This window comes from Chamaea fasciata, unplaced genomic scaffold (genome assembly GCF_029207755.1).
Source record: "Chamaea fasciata isolate MVZ Bird 193981 ecotype frontalis unplaced genomic scaffold, bChaFas1.0.hap1 SCAF_17, whole genome shotgun sequence".
Lineage (NCBI taxonomy): Eukaryota > Metazoa > Chordata > Aves > Passeriformes > Sylviidae > Chamaea > Chamaea fasciata.
In genome coordinates, this window is record NW_027094102.1 from 14,120,919 (window position 1) to 14,135,149 (window position 14,231).

The 14,231-nt window shown below is 50.4% G+C and overlaps 1 protein-coding gene across 4 annotated transcripts in view; it reads left to right on the forward strand.

The window, feature by feature from the left end:
* LOC136298107 (uncharacterized) overlaps positions 1-14,231 on the forward strand; it is a 212,826-nt gene that overhangs the window by 36,450 nt on the left and 162,145 nt on the right. For 3 of the 4 annotated variants that reach the window (XR_010723266.1, XM_066198575.1, XM_066198576.1), the window contains exons 5-6: positions 10,642-10,832; positions 13,504-13,579. Coding sequence is in view for 3 of the 4 variants with exons in the window: in XM_066198575.1 (XP_066054672.1) it covers positions 10,642-10,832; positions 13,504-13,579 (267 nt within the window). In the remaining variant the exon portion in view is untranslated. Of the gene's footprint in view, positions 1-8,926; positions 8,997-10,641; positions 10,833-13,503; positions 13,580-14,231 lie in introns of those variants that run through there. The other variant, XM_066198578.1, reaches the window with a different exon arrangement.

The window sequence follows — 14,231 nt, forward strand, 5'->3', positions numbered from 1 at the left end:
CTGGTGAAATAACAGAGTGGTCCGTGACATCCCAAGAGCAGCTGTGGGACAGCACGCAGCAGGCTGTGACCTCACAGGGAGGCAGTCTGAGGTCACAGGGGGGCTGTATGACATCACTCCACTCCTGCCCCCCTCCCTAGTCCCCCCCTCCCCCCATGAAGTCCACCCCAGACACTGCTGAGCACCAGGGAGCACCTCCCTGCCCCAGCACATGGCCAGGGACATGCTCTGGGGCCACCCAGCAGCACTCACCACCTCCCTGGGAACAACAGGGGACACCAGGAATGGGGCTGCCCAAGAACCCATGGCAGGCACTGGCCTTGGGAATTGCCAAAGCCTGGGAGCTCTGCCGTTCCCAAAGGTTTGGAGAGAGGAGAAGATGAGTGGGAGCAGTGCAGGAAGCCTGAATGCCAGAGTTGGAAGGCTGGTGATCCTGGGTGCGTGAGGAGTGTTTGTGGGTTTCATGATGGCCCTGGGATCTCCTCCCGGACTCTGGGGATGTTTCTGGTGGAGGAACATTTCTGATCAGCAACGGGCAGAGAATGAGCTCCGGAACAGGCAAAGGTTGAATTGTCCTGAGATGGGAAAGGCAAGAGATGGTTCTGTTTTGGGAAAGGGAAGCCCGGCAAACTGCTGCCAGGTCCTGGCGTTTCCCTGTGTGCAGCTTGTGGGGAGTGTCCAGGCTCTGCAGCAGGCAGGGTGTGGTGCTGGGAGCACAGGAGCAGGCCAGGCAAAGAGGGAGGTGAGCAGAATCTCTTGGCTTTTGATTTTGTTGCCTACTCAAGGGTAAAGTCCAAAGACTTTCTGTTTTGTGGGGCCCAAAGACTTTCTGTTTTGTGGGGCTGTGAGAGGCCCTGTCTTGGTGTGGAACAGGGCAGCCTTTCTTGTGATGCCAAAATGGGTATGAAAACAAACTTTCTGACACAGCTGGAAAAATTCAAAAGCAGGCCTTGTTTATTGCAGTGCTGGACACACAGAGGACATCTCTAATCATGTTGTTATAAATGGGCAGGAGACCATGTTTCCTCCTTAATTGCCTTTATTGATTTCAGCTCTTAGGAAGAGGGGGGGATCTCGAGGGTGGCTTCCGCCACTAATGCTCCTAGCGAACTACACCGCTGAGGGGGAGGTACCATCCAATCTGCTGCACACGCTGCAAAGTAGAAGTTCTCCCCTCGCGGGAGTTCCAAAGAACTCTCTTGGCTTCCGCTGAGTCCAGGGGTCTCTTGCTCTTTAAGTACTTTTGCAGTGACAGCGAGATACAGGAGATTGTTCATACATACTTCTGAGTGTTGCCAGTTTAGTGCTGTATTTTGCAGATCTAAATTCTGAGCTGGCTCATCTCGGCTAGAGGTTTCTGGTGTTAATCCGGTCCCACCATGCAGCTGGGCTTTGTAATTTCCATAAGGGTGGCACTGACGAGCAGGGAGGCGGCGCGGGCGGAGAGTAGGCAGAGAGTAGGCAGAGAGTAGGGTTCTGATAGACGGGTTAGAGCAACAGGGCGGAGAGTAAACGCAGTCGTGGTGAGGAAACGGAAGTGGGGGGGGGTGGCAATGTTGGGGGGAAACAGCAGCAGTCTCACCTGACGGGGAAGTGACAGGAGAGGTTAGTAGGAGTCTTAGGGCAGAGGGTACAAAAATGGGTACAAACAGTTTTTAATACATGCTATCATTACAATTTTTAAACTAGCTTTTATCTTGACTTTATAACTTTGTAACTACTTTAACATCTAGGAGTTGTTCAAACCTCATTTCTCACAATTCCCCCCTCTCATTATTTGATCGGGCCCTTGCCCGCATCAACCTCTGTTGATTGGTTTATGGGAGCATATTTTCTTTTTGGTTTTGGAATTGGCTATACATTTGTTCTGCTGTATTCAGGTCAGTTTCTTCTTGAGTTTCTAATTTCATTATATGTGTGGGTTTATTAGAATTCCGAAGACTGGCTTGGACGGTTGCTGTCATCTTGTGAATGAGACAAGGAAGGATGCAAGGGAGGAGGAGGAGACTGGCCAGTGCACTGCCTATGATAAAAAATTACCTTTTTCCACCATGCCCCTTTGAAGGACCAAAAACTGTCCCACCAGTCCATGGACACAAGAGCTTTCCATTCTTGGTTACCGACATATGCTGTTTTCCTGATTTCTTTTGAAATGTGCCAAATTACTTTGCTTTTGTCATCAATTTCTAGGCAGCATTCTGAGGAGCTAAATTTTCCGCAGATGCCACCTGCATTTGCTAACAAATAATCCCCAGCTAATCTAATTCGGTACATTACTGCCCTAGCTTGTGCCAATTGGTTGCTAATGTGATCCAGTGCCAATGCTGTTTTATTTGAAATGATTTCCAATACTGCCTGAAGCCGAATTATACGATTTAGCATAAAAATTGGCGTTCGGTAGTCCCAGGAGGACCCGTCCTGTGCCCATGTTGCTGGTCCGTAGGTTTTTACAATCTTCTCCGGATTCCACACCGTCCCTTTCCAATTTTGTTCACTTCCCATATTGATTATGGTCCTTTTCTTGCGGTATCTTTTCCCTAAGGTGTCGTAAAGGGGGATGCCTAGGTAGCTCCCTGATTTACGTGGGAGCAAGAAAAAGGCTGGCTTTATAATACCTATAATGCAGCTACCAAAGCAGTCTCCAGGCAGGTGTGTATAGGCTTTATCACCACAAACCCAAAACAGATGTTTTGGTGCTTTCCAAGAAGTGTTCAGTGTGTCAAATGGGTGTTCCCAATACCTAGAGATTTCTTTGATCCCCCAGAAGGGGTTGATGCCAATACCTCTTTCTGTACATTCGTGTAGTTGATAGCTCTCATGATAAATACACCAAGATCTTCTCCTAATTGACCAAAATGTCTCTGGCTTTCCAGGAACCCACTCTTTGGTTGACTCTTTTATTAGCAGATACCTTTTGCAAGGCATTCATCCTACAAAAGTCTGATATCTGCTGCCTGTTCTCCTTATACATTCTTCTCCTATTACAACAGATTTCAAGTCCCATTGCTTCTTTGGTCTTTCTCCTACTTCAGAAGGTTCCTGTCTCATCTGTTTCCACCTGAGAATGTCAACTGGTGCCAAGCTAATTCCTTCCCAAGGCCATACATCAGCCATTTGAGTGCTCCCGCATATCCAACAATTTGTCAGGTTTAATTCATGGCTAATCTTTTCCATCAGATCGACAAACAAATTCTTTTCTAGGGGTTCACTTATTTCACCTTTCCTCCTGATCACAGGTTTTTCTTTTATGAGGTCTGCAACTCTGTCTAGATTATTTAACTCTTCAAAACAAACCCATTCTCTGACAGGGCATTCCCCAATCAGGCGCTGTCTAAATTTGGCAGCATTTTTAGCAATCCAATACTTCTTTCCGTCTTCTTGGCAGGTGGAAAGTGTGGTTATATCTAAACAGGCAGGGTCGACGTGGGTGTGGACCCTTATCAGTGACTGCAGGTTTTCCCCATCGTATATGGGCTGATAGCATTTGGTACACGCTCTTTCTGACAGCTGAATTATTGACACAGCCATTATCAGCCTTTCCAAGGGTCTGATACGAACCTTCTTGGTCTCGCTCAGCCTTGCCTCTTGGAATTGGAAACTTTTGCGGGGCACCTGCGATGTCATGCCTGGTCCACCTACAACCACTCCTACTTTTTCAAATTTGGACCCTGTTAAGTAATGCTCTGTGTGAGAATGGTGATAACTCTGATTTTTAGCCATCATACTCGTCTAACATTTAGTAATTTAACTCTTCTAACTCTTAACAGTAACACTTTAAAGTCACAATAAATCTTAAAACACAGACCATAGTAAAACTTTTCACAACAAACAAGCAACTTGTTCTTTGTAAAAGTTTTTTTATCAGTCTTTAGTCCTGTTAACCAGTCCCAGCTTTCTTTTTCAAAGTAAATTTGAGTGGCTTTGGGCTTTTGGATACAGTCCACTCAGGTAGATTTGTAGCTGAAGTGGTGGGGTATTATTTGGAGGTGGGAGGGGTCCTTTGACTCGAATGAAGTGAGTCCTGCACTTCTCCTCTGTTCTCACGGCGGTATGCGTGGTCAGCAGGACCTGGAAAGGACCCTCAAATTTAGGGGTTAGTGGGGTATTGAACCATGATTTTATTAGCACCCAATCTCCAGGTTTGATCTGGTGTAGGTCAGTGGCCAGGGAAGAGGCTTGAGGAAGTTGCCCTCTTTTTCTCAGGTCTGCCAAAGTATTACTGATTGTTTTTATGTACTTTTGGGCTTCTGCCTCCCTCTCTAGGTAATCTCCGGAGCTGTAGGGGGTTAACAAGAAGGGGAGTCCAAACATCATTTCATATGGTGATACTCCAACATCGGACCTGGGACATACTCGGATCCGCAGGAGCGCCAGAGGCAGGAATTTGAGCCAATTTATACCTGTCTCTGTGATTAATTTGGTTAGTATGTTTTTGAGGGTCTTATTCATCCTCTCAACTCTCCCTGAACTTTGGGGGTGCCAAGGGGTATGAAGCCTCCACTTAATCCCCAGTGCTTTGGTGGTCTCTTGTAGCACTTGTGCTGTGAAATGGGGACCTCTGTCTGAATCTATGTTGTTTACTAGACCATATCTGGGAAGAATGTTCTCCAATAATATCTTTATTACAACTTGACCTGTCTCCCTTTTTGTGGGGAAGGCCTCAACCCAGTGGGTCAAATGATCTGCAATAACCAAGAGATGTTTGTATCCTTGTACTGCTGGCATCTCAGTAAAATGCACATTCTAGAAAGGCCTAAGGGCTATTGGCCTCCCTCCTAACTTGACTTTTCTCATTACTTTTTGATTGATTTTCTGACAAAGGGAGCACCCTTCTGTGATTGCTTTCACCAAGTGGTACACTCCTACACATAAATGTCCTCATAGAAAATGGTCACAGCGGCCCTGGGTACCCCAGTGGGTTAATGAATGTATCTCTTCAAATACATTTTGTGCCAACGCTTTGTTTAAAAACTTCCCCCCACCTGGGGCTAACCATTCCCCTTGTTGCCCTTGTTGTAATTCCAGATCTTTTATGGGTTTTAGCTCTACTTGATCATAAGTTGGTTTCCCTGCCCCATCATCGGTAGTGCTGCTGAGAGTGGGGTCTTTTACTGGATTCCCAGGGCTTTTAGCCACCAGTTTTGCCGCTTGGTCTGCAGCTTGGTTGCCTCTTATTTCTAAGGAATTCCCTCTTTGATGCCCCTTTATGTACACCACAGCTATTATTTTGGTTTCATCAGGGATTCTAGCACTAATTTGATTAATTCTTTATGGACCTAATTTTTCCCTTTTGAATTCAGATACCCTCTCTTTTCCCAGATTTTTTCCAAATGTTTGCACAATCCCAAAAGAATATCTAGAGTCTACATATATGGTTCCTTGATCTTTTTCTAATAAATCAAGTCCTCCTTTCAGGGCATATATTTCACAACACTGTGCTGACCAGTTTGTTGGCAACTTTCCCTTTTCAAGGACCTTTAGCTCATCCCCACTTCTGATACTTTCAACTACTGTGTACCCTGATAGTCTTTTTCGCTTTTCCACTCTGGAAGACCCATCAGTGAAGAGTATCCCGCCCTCTGGAAGGGGGGTATCCTCCAGATCCTCCCTCATTTTTGTCTGTAAGTCTATAACTTCCAAGCAGTTATGTTCGAGGTCGGACACTGGTTCTCCCGATAGGAATTGGGCTGGATTCAGAATCTTTGAAGTAGTTAATTCCACATCTCTAGCTGTGGTTAGTATTACTTCATATTTCAGTATCCGAGAATCAGTTAGCTACTGTGCGGCCTTCTGACTTAGTAGAGTCTCTAAGTCAGGGAGGGTGTGTGTTATGATTTTTCCTTGTGAAGTTAATTTTTGGGGCATGATCACTCCAGTCCGGCCCTGAGCGCTGTTCCCTGTGCCCCCAGGCTGGCACACGCTGGCACAGCAGCACTCTGCCACCAGAACTGAGCCCAGCTGGGGCTGGGAGCCGGGCCCCAGGTGCTGGGACGGGGCTTGTGTGGCCCAAAGCAAGCACAGGGCAGGCCGGGGGTGGTGCTTGTGCCGCCACAATCCAGGGCCCCCCCGGGGCACCGTGTCCCTGAGCGGGGCCAACCAGCCCAGCCCCAGCCTGGCCGCAGGGAACCCACTCTGCCTGTGGGCAGGGCATGGCCAGCACCTGCCTGTCCTTCTGGTGGGATCAGTCTTCATCCCAGGATCATGTCTTCCACCTCATTGTCCTCATTCACCTCCATGTCCTCCATCTCTTCCTTCACATCGCTTTCCATCATCTCCTCCAGCTCTTCCACCTCACTGACCTCCAACTCCTCTAGTCTCTTCTACATCTACTTCCATGCTCTCTTCCCTAACCATATCCACTTCCATCTCCTCCTCAGTGTCTCTGGCTGCCTGAGTGAGGCAGCACAACCTCACAGTGCGGTCCCTGTCCCACACCAACCCCCACAGGGCTCCAGCCTGCCCAGGCAGTCGGGGGGTGCTCCCTCCCTGGAATGGCACTGTACCTTCACTGGGACAGGAGTGCACATCCTGCTGGGATTGGTGCTGAGATCCAGGCAGCAGGATGAGCTCAGGACTGACAGCAATAGCTGAGAGCAACTGAGGACAGTCTGGTGTGATCAGGGTGAAAGGTGGTCTCCAAGCAGACTGAAGGCTCTGCTGGCTACAGCACATTTACTGTGTTGTGCTTGATAGCAGGGGCTGGAAGTTCCACCTGGAACACTGGCTGTGACATGATGAATCTGGGAGCTGTGATATGACAGGAGTTCCAGGGCCCCTCCAGGTTGGCTGTTTTTTGTCATAAAATGATTGAATCCCTGAGTAGTTTGGCTTGGGTGGGTCCCTAAAGATCATCTCATTCCAACCTCATCCACCTCCCACCAGTCCAGGTTGCTTAGGGCCCTGTCCAGCATGGCCTTGAATGCTCCCACGGATGGGGTATCACAGCCACTCTGCACAGCCTGTGCCAGGGCCTCATCACCCTAATGGGAGAAAAACATCCTCCTCAGATCAAAGCTAAATTGAGCTCCTCCAGTTTGCAGCCATGCCCCCTTCGTCGCTGGCCACAGGCCCTGCTGAACACTCTGTCCCCATCCTTCCCCAGGGCCCCTCCAAGTCCCGCTCGGCCACAGTGAGGCCTTCCTGAGGCCTTCTCTCCTCCCAGCGGAACAACCCCAGCTCTCTCAGCCTTTTCTCAAAGCAGAGGTGCTCCAGCCCCCACAGCATCTCCGGAGCCTCCTCTTCACTCCCTCCAACAGCTCCAGCTCCTTCCCATGCTCAGGATCCCAAAGCCGGGGCAGGGATGAGCCTGGGAGGAGCTGCAGCTTCGTGAGCACCAGCGGGGAATTTTGTGTTATCACTGGGGAGGAACTAAACGTGCTCTGGTGCTGAGGGGTAAAATGAAAAGAGCAAAGCCTGCACTGGGCACCTTTTGATTTACAGAACTCCTTGTACGGTATCAGGTGTGCCAGTGCACCTGTAGCACTCTGAGTATTATACAGGAATCCTGCCATTTCCACGTGTACTGATTGTTTGTGCAGGTGTTCTATTGGGATTTCTGCCTTTCTGTGGTCTGTTCACTGTCGGATGGTCACTGAAGGTCAGTTGCTGCTCACCTAAAAAATATTTACCCTCATTTACATGGTGGACTGGGAACTGGGGTCTCAGGATAAACTCCGCACTGAGAACTATTTCAAACTTTTCAAAAGAACTCAATGAGCATTTCTGTGTAATTAGGAGGAAATCCTCACTCTTATGTATTTCACGAGTTAAAGGAGATGTGTATAATAACTGTGTGGCTGGAAAGTTCACCCCAGTTCATGACTGAGGCTTATGATAAATGTGTTTCAGGTGTTAGAACAGAAGCAAATATGTGCGTGACCCACAGGCAAGGCCGAAGCAGGGCTGTGCCTCCTGTGTGCCCAGTGGGCATTGGCTGTGCCTGGGGGCCGGCAGTCCTGCCCAGCACCTGGGAGAGGGCTGCAGGCTGGGGAGGGGAACTGCCTGCAGCCAAGTCCAAGGTCCAGGCTGATAGAGCTGCTCATACCTCGGCCTCAGCTCTGCCTGGCATCTCACCAGTTGTATTCTGCCCACTGCCTTGGGCGCGCTGCAGTGAGGAGTCTGTGTGCCCCAGGGTAACACTTCACACTGAACATCTCGTGGGATCCTCTCGGGAAAGTGAGACAGGGAGTGCTGCCTGCTCAACGCCGTCGTGGCCAGGCCTGACATCGCGGATCAGGGCTGTTCCTGGCACTGCCCTGGCACCTGCTGTGGCTTCACGCGGCTCTAGGTTACAGAATCCCAGAATGGGTGAGGCTGAAAGGGACCACAGTGGGGCTTCTGGTCCCACATCCTGAGTGAAACAGTCATGCCACAGCACGGATCTGGAATATCTCCAGCGGAGGAGACTCCACAGCCTCTCTGGGCAATCTGTTCCAGTGGGTGGTCACTTGCCAAACGAAGAAGTTCTTCCTCGTGTTCAGGTGGAACTTCCTTCAGTTTCTGCCCGTTGCCTCTTATCCCACTGCTGGGCCCCACGGAGCAGAGCCTGGTCCATGCTCTGAGCCATCTCTACCGATACTTACACACCAACTCCCGCGCTGGCACCGGCAGCGGCAGGTGCAACGGCCGCCAGAACGTGCTCGGGCACGGGGCCGAAGCTGCGGCAGAGGCCGCACCGGGAGGCAGGTTCTGGGGACAGGGCAGTTTCTGGGAATGGGGCAAGTTCTGGGCATGAGGCAGGGTCTGGGCACGAGGCGGGTTCTGGGGACAGCGCGGCCCCGCGCACTCCGTGCCCTGGCTGCCCGCAGAGCAGGCGGGCCCGCGGCCGGCCCGGCCCGGAGGAGGCGCCGGCCGGGCCCGGCGCCCAGGCGCAGCCCGACTCCGCCTCACGCAGGCGGCACCGCCTCTGCTTAAAGCGTGGCCGGCGCTGCCGCCGCCTCCTCCTGCCCGCTCGCTCCGCAGCTCCAGCATGTCGGACCGGCTGCCCTACAAAGTGGGTGAGTGCGAGCTCTGGGCCGGTCCCGCGGGGCTCGGCACCTCCCCCGGGCCGGGGCAAGCGCGGTGCGGGGAGCGCGGCCTCTGCGGCCGTGGCGCCGCGCTGGATGCGGCCGCGGGGGGGAGGACGGCGGGTCCTGCCCGCGGCGGAGCCGGGCCTGAGCCCCCTGTGCCCTGGGGGAGCTGCCGCGGGGGAAGGGGGCCCGGGGGCGCTGCACCGCCGGCTTCCCACTCGCGCTTGTGTCGCTCTCCTGGCCCGGCTGGCCCGTCCCTCCCCCGCCGCTCAGAGCCTTTGGCGGGAACAGGCTTAGTTCCGAAGGTGGAAGCGTTCCCCATCCTGAGACCTTTGACTCACTTGCCGTGGAGGTTTTGGCGGGTATTTTTGTAGACCTGAAACTTCACAGAGCCCCAGTCTTTATAAAGGGTTGCATGTTACCTGGAGGCTTCATTCCAAGAAAAGAACACTGGTCTGTAAGGCTCAGATTCATAAATAATTTACCCTGGAGGCTCTGAACCTAAAATGCTGCAGGTTATTTTTAAAGCAGCCCTGGTAAAGCTACCAAGCCTTTAACAGGGGTAATATCAAACCTCCTCCTCTTGATGTATTTGTTTTCGCGGTCCTTTCCTTGCGTGTTTTCAGGCAGTTTTCAGTCCCGGTGATGTACAGGCTGTCCTCCAGTCAGCTCTAGCACGTGCAATAGCTTCAGTGGCCTCAGGCTTCATTCTGTAGCAAAATGCAATTAGCCTGTCTGTATTAAACCCTGCAGTCTGACTCAGAGTCCTGGTGTTCCCCAGTGCTCTACACAGGCTGTGTTCACGAGGTAGGTGACAAAAAAGCATCTGGCTACGGTCTAAATAGAATGGTGAACTTGCGAAATCTCTCGGTCTCAAACCGGGTAAGGAGGACACTGTGTGTTGGCTGGTGCTGAAGAGTTGCTGCAGCCGGGCATTACCTGCTTGACCCTGGTGTTTTTAAGGCTGGGGTCGGACATCCATGGTGAATGCAGCGAGCCTGTCAGAGGTCTCCCTTGCTCATTTTTTACTGAACTTTTCTGCTCTAGATCCTTTTTACAAAAGTAGAAGTTGACTGGAAACTAAGGTATTTATGGTCACTTATAATAATTTTTGTGGATCTAAGGGGGAAGGACCTGCAGCTTCGCTGTGAGGAGGGGGAGCTAAGCTGGGCTCAGCTCCTGGTGCACTCTTAGGGAGCATTCTCTGTGTGGGAAGCCAGTGCCCTACAGCCAACCCCTCCCCACACGCAGGTCAATACAGTGGAAGTCGGTCCCTTTAGCTTTGGACTCTTGGAGAGTGTCTGTAAGAAATGCTTAAGACCGTGGCTTACTGAATTCATGGGCCTCAAGATGTCCGTGCGCTAGATCGCAGTTGCTTTATACTAGCTTGCAGTAGCATGCTTATTTTTAGAGGGGCTGTTAAGTTTGGTCTAAACTTGTGTAAAAGCCTGTGTACCATAGCAAAGAACCCGGGAATAACTGGAATAGGGTCTGGTTCTCCTGCAGCTCTGTCTCCCAGCTGTTGCTGGGTGTTGAGTTCAGCTGTTGCAGCCAGTGCCTACCCACAAGTGTGTGAACAGATACCAGGGTCTCAGCTATTCAAACTCTGACACCTGTCCTGCTTCTCTTGCAGCTGACATCAGCCTTGCAGACTGGGGTCGCAAGGCCATTGAGATTGCGGAGAATGAGATGCCAGGGCTGATGAAGATGAGGGAGATGTACTCTGCATCCAAGCCCCTGAAAGGCGCCCGCATCGCTGGCTGCCTCCACATGACCGTGCAGACAGCAGTTCTCATAGAGACCCTCATCGTGCTGGGGGCTGAGGTAATGAGGCTCTGAGTTTCTCCTTCAGCTCTTGGGTAATGCTCTGCCAGGTCAGTGCTCCTGCTTACGTAACACCTTACAGAATCCTGGCAAATGTCTGTACTTTTTAAATGAGGCTGCAGTCTGCAAATGGATATATTTTATCTTCTCTCCTTGAGCAAGAAGTTTGTTGCCTGCCCTCAGCACCCCTGGAGTGTGGGGTGTGTGTGTTCTCTGTGGACAAGCTGCAGCTTTGAGTGCCTGTTGTCCCCTGTGTGCAGTGCCCACGCAGCCATGCTGTTCTCAGGCTTGCAGTGCTGTGGCTGCTCATGCTGCAGCTCTAGGGACTGCCTCCAGCACAGATTAGCCTGTATTAAGAGCCCCAGTCTGCCCTGGTAAAGTCAGCAAAATCTAATGAAGTTTTCTGAGAGCTCGTGCTGGCCCTTGAGCTGTGCAGGAAAACAACAGGGATGCAGTGTGGCTCAGGGACCAAGGGCTGGGATCTCCACTGAATTTTGTGTGACTGTGGGCCAGTTACTCTCATCCATATTAAAGTCTGAGATACTCAGAAGCCATTTACTCCCTTATGTCCCATGCCTGACTTGCTGAATGAAGTCCAGACATCACAGCCGAGTGTTTGCTGTACAGGGCGTGAGGAGAACCAGGTATCTGAGCACAATCTGCATTGCTTGTGCGCTGAGCAGGGAGCTGACGGGAATTTTGATCGATTGTTAAGTGTGTATATGATCTGAAGTTCTTTCTTCCTGCAGTTTGGCTGCCCAGAGGTGCCCTGTGCGGGATCCCTCTCTGGGAGCAGCTGAGAATTGAGCAGTGTCATGCTGATTGAAAGGTGCTGGGAGAAGGAGGAGTTTCTCTGTAGCAGTGAAGGTGCCTCCTCAAAAAGAGAGGGAACTAGGAATGGACACTGCCAGGTCAGCCTGGGCAAGGCACATGCTGCTGTGCAGATGTTCCCCAGCCTGTTCAGATCTGTCCTGTGGCTGCAAATGGTGCAGTTCTGAAGGAGAGCTTCAGTGTGGAGGTACAGTCCTGGCTTTGTTCCCGCCAGTCTATGGGGAACTCCTGTCCCTCTGTAGGATTTAAAAGGAAGCAGTAGCCGTTGAAGTTTGGGAGGCTCCTTGTGGCTCCTGTTGGTTGCTGTATCCCAGTGTGGCTGGCCTAGGAGGCAGCTGTGTGCTTAGTTAGACATTGCCAAGCTGCTTAAAGCTGAGCATAACCCCAGATCAGTGTTCTGTGGGATTCATCCAAGTCATTCAGGGAGGTACCTGCAGAGACTTGGTTTCTCAAAGATGTGGTTGTACCTTTAAAGGTGTGTGCTGTTGTGTTAACTCCTTGTCCTGATGCCTGTGGATTAGTTTAGGCTTTGATTTGAGTTTGGATTCAGCCCTCGTTCATCTGTTCTGTCAGAACTTTGGTGCCAGGGAGGGAGGAATGAAACTGATAAAATCATACCCCATGTAATGAGGATGTAGCTCACTGCAGCATAGTAACTTGGGTGTCCATTTTATGGCTGGGTTAACAGAACAGAATAAATACTCTGCTTCAGAGTGTAAGTTCTGAATATGTAACAAAAAATGATCCTTTCCATAAGCAGTGATGTAAATACTAGGGTCTGAGCCTATCAGGTGTGCCAGTTATTCTAGGCTTTTTGTCACTACCACAAGTCTGTATCAAGTCTGAAGTGTAAACAATATATAGGTATTCTGTATCTTTTGAATGTCATGACACCTCCTGATGTCATCTCTGCTGGTATGGGATGAGCTTGCAAAAACCCAAGTGAGGAGGTGCGGCTTTAGGTAATGGATTCTGTTTTCCTGTGTCCCTTCCAGGTGTGTTTTCATGACCAGTGTTGGTAGCGTAGGTTGGTTCCTACTGCACCCTTTACTTTGAACTGTCACTTTTTGATCACGTGGGATGAGTATCTGAAAACGGGCTGGATGTTTTTGCCTTATTGCCCTCTCTACTCAAGCTCTGTAACTGGTGAACATGCAAATAGCTGCCAGTCAGCCCTATGGGCAGCAGCGGGTGTGTGGCTCTGGGATGCGGTGCTGTGAGCTGCAGTAGGTGTGCAGATCCTTTCCAGTGCAACTCAGCAACATGCTGTTGCTTTTCTAGGTGCCTGAGCCTAGTTATGAAATCTGAGGAAAACACTTAGCTCAGCTGGAAAAGCTTCCATGACTGGAGCACAGAGTGGGAGGTGGGTGAGCATAATCTTAGAGAATGGCTGGATTGAGTGTAATGTTTCAGCTGCATTTCTGACTCTTGTGAGTGCCAGCAGGTGTGTTACTGCATGTCCATACCTTCAGTGGACACGTGCTATAGGGCTGTTCTGAAAATCTGACCTTTATTGACCAAAACTTCCCAAACCCACCCTGCTGGGCACCTCTGAAGATCTGGAGTATGCTCTGGCTGTCTGGGAGAAGTGCTTGTGAGCAAGGAGATGGCTGAATATATGGCACAGCTAAAGCTCATTCACATTCTCTCCATGTGACATTATTTTCCCTGACTTAGTCAGGCACCCAGTTCTCACCTTATCTTTGCTGAGCTGCTGAAAAAGGCAGGAATCTGGACTAATTTCTTTCTGCTCTTGCTCTCTTTTAAACTCCTGTGTTCGATAGAGAGTCCCTGATATCTCAGAACTTTGTTCAGCAAACAAAACTTGGTTGTTTTCCAGGTACAATGGTCAAGCTGCAACATTTTCTCCACTCAGGACCATGCTGCAGCTGCTATTGCCAAAGCTGGTATCCCTGGTAAGTTTTCCATGTTCTGGTTTGGCTGAGTTGGGCTGTACTTCCTGTTCTTGCTAAATCAAACTGTGTACACATCAAGCTCTTCTGAACAAGCTTGAGGATAGAAACAGCCCATCAGAAGCAGTGGTTATTGCAAACCAGGACGTTTGATTCAAGGTTTGTTGCATCAGCCTGTGCACAGGTCTCTCAGCGAAGGCTGCTGTTGGGCTCTGTGTAAGAGCTCATTAAGATGATGGAATGGGCTGGGTGATGAAATGGAGCGGTGTGTAGGTGTTTGTAGCTGGCGGTGTTTGGGGCTTTCCAGCAAGCTCTGTGCTAAATACGGTTTGGGGAAGGTAAGGGAGCTGTCATGTGCCCTGTCACAGTGGAGGTCAATACCCAGTATATTTTTAGGCTAGAATTAGCCCAGCTGTGTTCCTGCTTAACATCCCTTGAGTGCTGGATCAGGATGCTGCTGTCTTCTTACTGTCAGGTTCCTGAGCAATTCCTCATGGATCAGTGTAAATACTTGAAGCTGTCCGCTGTGTAAGTCAGCCGAAGGAAATGCAATCCTCAGTGCTGGAAACTGCATTACCTGAAACCAGCTGTTGGCAGAGGCTAAATTTGGGTTCTGGCAGTCTGCTTGGGGAGGGGTGTCTCATTATAATGATAT